At 26.0% G+C, this 11,273-nt stretch overlaps 2 protein-coding genes across 5 annotated transcripts; one reads left to right on the plus strand and one right to left on the minus strand.

Moving 5' to 3' along the window:
• Positions 1-407: 407 nt before the first annotated feature.
• On the minus strand, positions 408-3,286 carry Rrp1 (Recombination repair protein 1). 3 transcript variants are annotated; one of them, XM_083079155.1, is made up of 9 exons: positions 3,120-3,286; positions 2,636-2,697; positions 2,324-2,348; positions 2,034-2,240; positions 1,824-1,950; positions 1,615-1,758; positions 1,260-1,403; positions 979-1,159; positions 408-626 (listed from the first exon to the last, which is right to left on the minus strand). In XM_083079155.1, exons 1-9 carry the CDS (start codon positions 3,207-3,209, stop codon positions 509-511), a joined length of 1,098 nt encoding a protein of 365 aa, XP_082935281.1. In that variant the 5' UTR covers positions 3,210-3,286; the 3' UTR covers positions 408-508. The 3 variants fall into 3 exon arrangements, with proteins under 3 accessions (XP_082935281.1, XP_082935282.1, XP_082935283.1); XM_083079156.1 differs by having other exon boundaries at positions 2,034-2,348; positions 2,636-2,753; positions 3,120-3,258; XM_083079157.1 differs by lacking the exon at positions 3,120-3,286 and adding an exon at positions 2,914-3,113 and having other exon boundaries at positions 2,034-2,348.
• A 294-nt stretch (positions 3,287-3,580) lies between these two features.
• On the plus strand, positions 3,581-10,571 carry LOC145959944 (uncharacterized). 2 transcript variants are annotated; one of them, XM_083079132.1, is made up of 6 exons: positions 3,581-3,844; positions 4,480-4,854; positions 5,127-5,506; positions 5,786-5,900; positions 6,034-6,478; positions 6,699-10,571. In XM_083079132.1, the coding sequence occupies exons 1-6, from the start codon at positions 3,607-3,609 to the stop codon at positions 8,164-8,166; spliced, it is 3,021 nt and encodes a 1,006-aa protein (XP_082935258.1). In that variant the 5' UTR covers positions 3,581-3,606; the 3' UTR covers positions 8,167-10,571. The 2 variants fall into 2 exon arrangements, with proteins under 2 accessions (XP_082935258.1, XP_082935259.1); XM_083079133.1 differs by lacking the exon at positions 3,581-3,844 and adding an exon at positions 3,853-4,042.
• The last annotated feature ends 702 nt before the right edge of the window (positions 10,572-11,273 follow it).

The following is an 11,273-nucleotide window of genomic DNA, read 5'->3' on the forward strand; positions in this document are numbered from 1 at the left end:
AAGACTAAATAAGTAATTTCTATTATTTACATATATCTACACAATTGTAAACAATGAAATTAATATATATTACATTTATATATTTATATTAGATGATTGAAAACAATGTTTCTTATTTCTCTTCTTAACAATGGTGTTAAAATACAAATAAGAAATAAGATTACCCATAATAAGATAAATTTTATTGGCATATTTATATTTTTAGACATGCAGTAAAAATCCCAAGGATAATAAAAAAATTAAAATGTGCATGCATCAATTAGAACTCTGATAAAATTTGTGTTTCAAAATATAAAATAAATTTATTATATTTATCTGGATATGAATTACATTACAGATCAAATGAGTTAAAAAATGTTTTATATAATATACATCAGAGAACTTAAATAAGATATATAAAAAAACAATACAATTGATCAGTTATATATTGATTGTTTACAATTACTCATAGAGAAAATGCCATTATCGATATTACTTGACATTTTTACACAAAGATACACAATGTTTATTATAAATTAATATAAAGTATTACAGGACAATGGTCACTGCCATAAACTTGTTTTCTTATAACATTGTCACATACTTTATTCTTCATCCGTTCTGATATCAGGAAATAATCCAATCGCCTATATATAAAAAAATTTGTATAAATGTAATAGATGTTTTCCTTATATATATAAAGTATTTAACATAATCAATGAGATAATTGAATATTTTGCAGAAATAAAGGTAAGAATAATAGTTGTAAATATTTTCAAGAATATTACATACAAGAGAGATATTATATGATCTATGATTATATAATATATTGCACACATATATATATGTGTATAAAAAATTCCCTTAACATCTCATAAATAATATATACAAAGAGAATTTTTGCTTTTTTAGTATATCGAATTTTCCTATAAAATTTTTTTAGCTACTATTTACAATTTCGTATAATATAATTTTAGTAAAGGCAACTCATTTGCTTACCATCCAATATCCTTATTGCGTGCATTGGCAAAATATGACCAGAATGTATATGCACCTTCTTTGTCAGGATACAACAATCTGAAAGTATCTATAAAGCCAGTGGCTAAAAAATCAGTCATATCGTCGCGTTCCTCCTTGGTAAATCCAGCATTTTTAGTATTTGTTTTGGGATTTTTTAAATCTAAGAATCAATGATAGTAAATTATAATCTTAAAAAATAATAATTATCAATATTCTATATTTAAGATTTAATAAAGCTGAAATTAATACAATGATGATACCTATTTCTTGATGGGCCACATTCATATCACCACATATAATAACAGGCTTTTTTTCATCTAATTCTTCCATATATTTTTTAAATGTCTTATTCCATTCCAATCTTTTTGGTAATGTCACCAATTTTTGCCCAGCATTTGGCACATCTATTATATATTATAATCTATTATTAAATTCCGAACATTTTTGTTAAAATTAAAAGTATCTTTGAAGAATGTGTGTGTGTGTGTGTGTGTGTGTGTATATATATATAATATTAAGAATTATAGATATATCTCCAATTCTTATGATTACAAGATATTAAATAATATAATTGGAATTTATTTCTGTACATGTAGCTATTAAGACATAACTTACAAACATTAACTATAAAAAATTCTGGGAACTCTGCTGTGATCATTCTGCCTTCACTATCAAAGTCAGAATTGTTTAAACCATATTTCACAGAAATTGGCTTTTCTTTAGAGAACAAAGCAACTCCACAATAACCTGGTTTTTTACCTATTAAAACACATTTATTAATTATGTAATATATGCTTATAAATTTTTCTTCAAGTATCTCTTACTGTCCACAAAATAATGATGGTATCCTGGCAATTTGACTTCATTCGGCAATTTATCTTTGTCACATTTTGTTTCTTGTAAAGCAACTATATCTGCATCTTCTTTTATAATATAATTCATTCCATTTTTCTAATTAAATATTAGTATTAAAAAAAAACTACTATTAATATTATAATATTTATAATAAAATATAACAAATTAAGCAAGCATACTTTAATGACAGCCCTGATACCAGAAACATTCCAAGTACATATCTTCAGATTGTAATTCTTGCCTTCCTCATTTGACTTTGTGCACATAAAATCTATTTCATCCAGATTTGTATCTATCTTATTCTGCATTTGTTTGGGTTCATTCTTTGCCTTTTTCGTGGTAGATGAATCATTTTCACTAACTTTCTTTGATTCGACTTTTGTTCTCTTTGGTGCAGGTTCATCATTTGTATCATTTGCACGCTTTTTTTTAGAAGTTTTAGTTTCATTCAATGTATCTATTTTCTTACCAGATTTAACTTTGGAAGAATCAATCTAGTTTTAAGGAAAAATTAACACATAGTCTTTCTTATTAACATAGAATACCATCCATGTTTGTTGTATTTTATAAATAATTATAAAATTTGTATAGCAAATAATATTGCAATTATATCATATTTTATACAAGAGAGGATATTTAGCAATATATTTTACATATTATTACAAACTAAAATTTTATATTGCAAATTTTGTATTATATTTTATATATATAAAATTAAATATAGCAATATATGCTTATACATATTGAATAGTAAATTAATATTGTATGTATTTTTATGTACCTTTGCTTTTGGAGTTCGTTTTGGTGGCATATTGAAATCTTATTCTTTGTAAAGAACAGGTACTGAGAAAAATATAAATAATTTTAATAAATCAAACAGAACAGCTCTTCTAAATAATCTGTTAATTTAATAAAAATAATATTATAATAACATTATACGCAGAAAATACATATGTATAAATTTAATTATTTATAATTATACTAATAAAGAGATGATCTGTCCTTATATATAATTTTACAAATTCAACGATTTTTTAGCTTTATGAAGATAAACTTTACATAAATAATATCTCAAAATCTTGTAATTATTAAAGAGGCTTAGTTGGTCATGGTTGGTCATCTACTTCTGCAACCGGTAAATACATAGCCTAACTACGTCTTTAACCACGTTATCAAATTTTATCTTTTCAACGCACAATTTAGCTGTTCTTAATCAAAGAAACAATATTAGCTCGCTAATTTAAGATACTTCTTTTTTTACGGACCTTAATAATTCCCGTGTACGCTACTGGAAAAAATGTGACCAAACGTCTGATGCAGCTCCGTTTGTTATACAACTTTAAATTTAGTGCCATTTAGCACCATTTAGCATTATGCGGTACATTCGATGTCGATGTTAGCCCATGATGTAGGAGAGAGACGACACCATTATTAATATCACATATCGTCCAATAGCAACGCAATATGCAGGAGCGATATTTTGCCAACTCTTTTCGAAATATATTCTTATCCAATAGAAAATTCGTATGCTAACTGACGACATTTTCGTCCCTAGAAAACAAGCGTTTCTATTGGGTGCCTTTATATAACATACGAAAGTAACCATCAAAGCCCAACCTGGTTCAACTGTCAAATCTACTGAACACGGCCGGTATTTTTGTTATCTAATATCTAATGTTATCTAATATTTTTAAATTATTTCTAGGAATAAAGAGTCCAAGAGCCCTTTTTCCTTACAAATTTGACACTTGAATGAGAATACATGCACGAGAAAAAGTGTCTCTGGGAACATTGTCCATATTCGGTTTCGCAATATTGGCAGCAATGTCGACAATTGACAAGAAGGAAGAATTGGGCAACAAACGGGGAACCTGTTGTTCGCAGGAGAGGACAGGAGAGGAGGATTGGGAATGTAGACACTCTACAAACGCGATTGCCATCATGAACACCAAAACAAATCCGCAAAATGTGTCGAATTCGTACAGCGGAGGTAATCCTACTTTTTCATTTTGCGCTTTTTTTTTCATTGATATTTTCTCCGAATCGTTGTCGTTTGATCGAGAAAAACGCGCGCATCGCAGCATCCGTAGATAATAAATTGAAAAGCCGTCTGCTGGGCGTCCTTATGGCGTCTGCTAAAACTCGACCGAGACGATTTTTATTCGGTATATAAAGAGGAGAGAGAAACGTATGTTAAATAAATTAATGCTGTCTAATGCAAATACGTACGGATTATAATCTCTTTGATAAAATATAAATATGTATCTTCCTTAAAAATGTAATCCAATAGCATGATATATACCTGTATAGAGAATACATACACACGTTTTGTGTATACTTTGTATATTTTTTATCGCCGATAAATTCATATATTTCATGTTTTACACTTTCCTTTTAATGACATGAAGTACATGTTTATGAAAAAAAATTTGTAAAGGATCTGTAATTCTATTCTTATATTTGTATTAAGATTTTACAATAAATAAAATATATTAAAATATATTGAGAAAGTTTTTATGCTCGTTTTTCATAAAAAATTTTACCATTATATAAAACTATTCTTATTTAGTATATGTAAAATTAATGTGCATTTAAGAATACTAATTGTTATAAATATTGTTTTAGATACTATTGGAAGGGACAGTCCATCAGCATTGCTAGTTGTGCTTGCGGAAGTTGCATCTCAAACATTGCATTCAGAAACAAAGCATATTGACTCGCTGCTGGCAGCACAATGCAAGCCCAGAACAGCGAGTATAAAACGGAAAGAATCGTGCTTTACTGTATCTCAGCTTTTATCTATGCCTGTTTCTCATCTTGTTAAACAATTTGCTATTTTTACAAGTGACGAGCTCAAAAGACAATATTCTTATACTTGTGCATTAGTGCCTGGTTGTCAACAGAAATATACCAGTTTTGCTAGTGAAGAAAAGGCAAGAGCATCTATTAAAAGTCATTTAGAAGAGCATTTAGAATATCTGAAAGCAGACAAAGAAACCTGTATGTATTTTAACGAACTTATTGTATTATTCATTTCTAAATGTTGTATTGCTTTCCTACATGTATACATTTATTTTTCAACTTGGAATTCTTGTAACAGAGTATTTGTATAACTTATATACATAATGAAATTTTCTTATATATTATATTATTTCTATAAATTTGTATATTAAATTTGAAAATTATGAAAATATTTACAGATTATATATTATTTTGTAAGATAAATTATATTAGTATTTCATGTTAAACAAAATTTTGTCTTTATATTATAGATGATACATTTACAGCAAAAAGTATAAACCATAAAAATTTAAAAACTAATCTACAAAGCAAGAAAAGTCGAATGCAGCAGACAAAAAAACCTCAAGAAACAACAAATAAGAAGAATAAAGATGTGATATTGGAAAAATCTACAAATTATTTACGTAAAATACTTTTAAATGATATTAATATTAAAGAGAATGAGAAGCAGAAATGTTTCCAAAATTCAGAAAATAAGGAAGCGCACAATTCCAAATTAAAGAATTCTGATCAAGTGGATACTAAAGTCCTTGGAGATCATAGTTATTTTGAACGATTAGATGATAAAATGCCTAATAGAAAGGGAATGTCATCTTTTAATAATGTTCTGGATAATACAAGAAAAGAAAATGTTAGTAATAATTAATCTATCTATGAATTATATATTAAATATGTTATGTATATTAAGATATTTAATTGATATATAAGAAATATAAGAAAAATATAATAGGAAAAGCCATACAGTGATTTATAGTACATTGCATAATTTAAAACAGTAGAGATTAAAAAATGTGCACTTGATATTTATATTTTTACATAATTTAATATCTATATACTATATTTTGTACATATTGATTTATTTTGTTGATTTTCTCTATATACCAAATTTTGTAAATATGTTTCTTTCTAGATTGTATTGATGGTTGTTGGTAGTGATAGTGTACATATGAAAGAATATTCTTCTGTTAACGAGAAATTAGCTGAAAACACAAATTGTCAAGATTCTGATACTCTCTATTCATCAGGTATATTTCTAATAATTTATTTTATTAAAATATAACATTAGCTTATAATTAATATTACAAATATTACCATGTCTAAATATAAATATAAGTTGTATAACTATTTCTAAAGATATATTTTTACATGTATGTACAGATTCATGGTCAGATGAAACTCGGATAAAAAATACAGAAATATCTACAGCTACCAAACCTAAAGGAAAAGCAAAGTTTATTGGAACGAGTAAAGAAGAGAGAGAAATGGCATTAGCATATATAGAGCGTATTAAGAAGAAAGGCAATCCTACAGGAAGTAATCTACAATGTCGCATCTGTGATCCACCTCGTAGTTTCACTGCGCCTACAACTTTAGTATCTCATTATCGCAGTCACGCTGGAATAAAACCATATGAATGTCGAATATGTAGAGCAGTTTTCACAAGAAGACACAGTTTGAAATATCATATGTTGATCCACCAAAATCAGACGCGCTTTACATGCGCAGATTGTGGAAAAAAGTTTAGACATCCATCACACTTTAGGGAACATCAACGTAGACATACTGGAGAAGCTCCATTCGGATGTGACGATTGTGGACAACGGTGAGTAGGAATAATTAGCTCTTTAATATTTATAATATATTTATGATTTATTTTTATAAACAATAAAAATTACGATTAAGATATATAAATCGATTTATTTTTAATTAATTTTTGGATCACTTAAATCCTCCGAGACTTTTTTTTATTTCGCCTCCAAAGAAAGATAAGAGGATTAATTGATAGTTTTTGTGTATAATATTCATACTGTTTTTTATACTAGGTTTAAAACAAGAAATACTTATAAACGTCATTTAAAAACACGACACGGTAAAATTCTCACAACAATCGGTGAAGTTTTACATCTTTCCGAAGAAGACTTTCAAAAGGTTCGAACCAATCGAAGAAAGAAAGACTATATCCCAGAAACTGCAATAAATGTCGATAATATTGAGTCCAATATGATCATGGATTTTGGAAATCATGAAAAAACACAAATTGTTACAAATTCAGTAGAAGAGTATGTTCTGAAAGAGAATATTGAGGATATTAATAGAAATTTGGAAACAAAAGCTATTATACAAAATGTTGATAAATGTCTTGAGAGTTTTGAGATTTGTTCAGAATCTCAATCGAATAAGACTGATGGTATAGAGACTGAAATAGCTATAGATTGTAGATATTTTGATAAGAATGACAGAAGTGTTAAAGTGGAACGTATCAATAATGTAGAAAATGACCTGCTACAATTAAAAAATCGGTTTTACAATAATTTAAAAACAACCAATAATGAAGAAAATCATATTGTTTATCAGCATAACATTGAAGATCAAGATGAAGTTTATAATTGTAGCAATAGGATACAATGGCTTGAATATTCTGAAATAAAATGTAACAATGAGATTTCAAAGGAAGAAGGTGAAGAAATAGAGAATAAAATAAATACAGATCTTTCAGAAGAGTTACACCAAAATAAACTGTTACAAGAATCTATACACAATTATCACAAAATCGTATGCGACAGTGATACACAAGAAAAAACTGCAATGTATGTGCATTTACAAACTGAACAAGTAGAAACAAGTTCCAATGAAAATAACCAAACATATGATGAAAAATATAATGGACACATTATTATCACACAAAACAATGACATGAATGAAAAATCTAATAAATATGCCAATACTTACAATACTGAAAATAAAGAATGTACAGAAAGTAACAATACTCTATGTACACAGATAACAAACACTTCAGATATTAATATTTTGCAAACATTTGATGCAGTTAAAGAAGAGATTATGCCACAAAATCAAGATAACAATATACTTCAAGGAAGCAAGTGTTTAAGTGAATCTATTGCAACTGATTCGATAAAAACCATAAATGTCTCTTCACAAAATCCTGTTAAAGAAAATCAGGAAATTGATCAACAAAATAATCAGTGTTTATATGTCAATGCTAATCAGTTAAATAGAATAATTACGCAAAGTAGATGTATAAACATACCTCTACATCAAATTGAATTGTATCGCGATAAACAAAATCAATTGCAAACGAAAACAGACAATTGTAGGAAAATTCGAATTTTAGACAGTAACTTACAAGCAATTGATATAAAGCAATCTGACAAGCAAAATACGATTTTGTTTGTGTCTAATGATCATCTGAAGAATGGCATTTTTCAAATTGACAAAAATAGTATCAGATACTGTCAAAGTTCTAAAAAGATAGATAATTTTCAAAATTAAGTGATAATATCTGTACAATAAAGTATATAAAGTTTGATGTTAATCACATTATTAAATTTTGTATTAATGTAGCAATATTAATAGATATGATTGATTGAGATATGCAATAAAATCATTGTAATATATAAGAATTCTAAAAAGAACAAGATTAATGAAATAATGCTACATTTTCTGACTTGTGTAAATATTTTTAAAAAACAAAGGTTCTGGATAGAAATATATAACTATTTCTCAGTTTTATTAAATTTAGGAAAAATGATATAACGGGCTAAATCAAAACATCCTTATGATTTTGATAAAATATGCATATGATATTATTGAATAATCAATAATACAGGCATTTATTTGTTTTACAATATAAGAATTTATTTTACACAATTCTCAAAGCATGATATAAAATATTATAAGCTTATATACATTATTTGCATTTACCAAATCTTCAGATTTTATTTAATACAAAAGTATTGTTCAGAACTAAATTTTTTACAATCTTTAGTTTTATTCTCGACATATAAAAGTAAATTATCTGAATTTATTTGTAGTTTTATTTATGTATACTGCTTATTAGGAATATAACTAACTTATATATATGTTTATGAAATTAATTATAATATGGTGATGTGCCAATTATATAAGTATATTAGGTACATATCAATAATCTATTCTCTTAATGATATGATTTCGAAAAGAAAAATATTTTTAAAATATTTTTATTATTTGATTCATATAAAATTATTCAATTTTCTTTTGAGTTGCTATCATAAAATTTATTTTTATAATAATTAATTGGAAACTTTATAATGTTTATATTTCTTATTTCTGCTATGAGCGATTATCACATTATTAAGAAAATATGCAATTAAATGACACGAGAAAAATTTTGCATTTTACGCCTGTACAATAACTTCTTATGAATAATAAAGTCATACAAGGAAAAATTATAAATCCGATAATAAAAAAAATTCATACACATAAACGATAAAATGAAATTATGAAAAATAAATTAAAATTATGTGAAAATAGTGCAAAATCTATAAAAATCTAGATATGGATAATGATTTTTAATAAATTTTTTTTGTCTCTAAGTCGTCTTCCAAGAAAATTTATTTTTCTGTTTACACATAGCCAATATATTGGCTTAATATTGGATTAGTATTTTATATACAGATTGTGCAAAAAATGACAGATTATGTATGTATATATTTTTTCTTCTAGATAATTATATTTTATATCATCTGAGTGAGTAAATTACAGTTACTTATATATTGCTAAGTTATAAATAAGTTTAATTAAGAATAAGCTATAATTGTTGACATTGAATTTTTCTACATAAATTATGTGCTATATTATACAATTATTTCAAAACTTGAAAATCCATAGGTTTCTGCCAATTAAGTTTCAATGGTGCAAACAAGACACAAAATACACATACAACTCATTTTTTTCTTTAAAAATGTTATAAATTTCCCAATGTTCTCTGTATATAATATGTTAAAAAAATAATCTAAATATATAAATCTATTACAATGATATAATTCTGATATTATACATTTACACAAAATGTGGATAAGGATAATGACAACACAATTGCGAACATAGTGATCTTTCATATAAAAATAAATTGAAGTAATAGATTTTTTCATATATTTTCGAAAAAAATTCACTTTTAAAAAAGTTTTAAAAATCTGCCGCAGTCTATTATTTAATTAAGTTGTATATCACTGTATTGTGTGTCATTCTGGTAATTTCTCATAACTTCAATATACCATTGCTCGATTACATACAACACATATCAAGAGACTAACAAAAAAACACAATTTTATATATAATAATAATTAAACCATTTTCAACATCGATTATAAAATAATGAATTAACATATATAAACTGCTATAGAATATTAATTAACAAAATAGATTATATTATATTTAGAGATACATTTTATCATAGGATAAACCGTGCCTTTGAGATTAAGTACATAAGATTAGACGATAAAAATAATTAAAAAAAGATAACATTAAATATGTTTATGAATTACAATACAATTAAAACAAATAATCTAAAAGTTATTTGTATTATATGCTTATAATTAATTTTAATTATATACAGAAATATAATATTTTAAATACTTGGGCGCGTGTGTATGTGTAGACAAAGGAAAAAAGAGAATAAATAATGAAAATTATTTAAGAACGTTCGTCAATATTGAATAGTGTTTTTTTTTGTGTTGCACTATTCCAATTTCGATCTTGATTGCTTTTGTCTACAAGAACAGCGCTCCAAAGGCGCGAGCCTAATTCGCGCCACTATGTTATATATCGATTATATGTAAGGAAAAATAACTTACTACTCACATAATGTATTTTTCTACGTATTTTTTGTACTTATAAATAAATTTCTAAAAATATTCTGTCTGCATAGAATTTTACCTTAACTTTCTATTTTAAACAAAAGAAGAAAAGATAGATTAAATGCACACTAATTTTTAACTTTTAATTTAATTAAACAAAGTGAATAAAAATTTTTGAGCAAAGTATTATATCCTTTTCAGTGAAAAAGATGTATTGTTTCGCTCCAGATTAACTGTCTCTTAATATTATATAAAGATGAAAGTGGGGCAAAATGTTTCAATCTTTTCTTTTAGACCGTTCTCTTCAATATACCAAAATTTGTTATTTTGAATTGAAACATTATGTATTTTGATTTTTTACACTTTTGCAGCCTTTGTTTATTAATATTAAAGCTTCTGATTCAGATTTTTCTAAATGAAATATCGAAATATAAGTTTTTCAATAAAATTTAGTCAATCAACCTACTTTTCGATGTGTTTGTGATCAAATTCTGTTGAATAGAATTGTTTTGTTTTTATAATCTCATATAAAAGAATTTTTATTGCACGAACTAATTTGTCTACGGCAAGAATAGCTATAGACAAGCTGACTACAATGTGAGTAATTATCCTCTGCGGGAAAATCCTGTTCTTGATTCGCTATCAGATTAGACCGAGTAGAAATCATTGGACTCTTCTCGGTTCTTCTTTTTTAATAAATATTTGATAAGAAAAAGAAAGAATAAAAATTACTTCGCAAAATTATATTACAAAAATATT

The sequence above is a fragment of the Camponotus vicinus genome, unplaced genomic scaffold (assembly GCF_025532165.1).
Source record: "Camponotus vicinus isolate PSW18456_S1 unplaced genomic scaffold, iyCamVici1.0 SCAF_10, whole genome shotgun sequence".
Taxonomy (NCBI): domain Eukaryota; kingdom Metazoa; phylum Arthropoda; class Insecta; order Hymenoptera; family Formicidae; genus Camponotus; species Camponotus vicinus.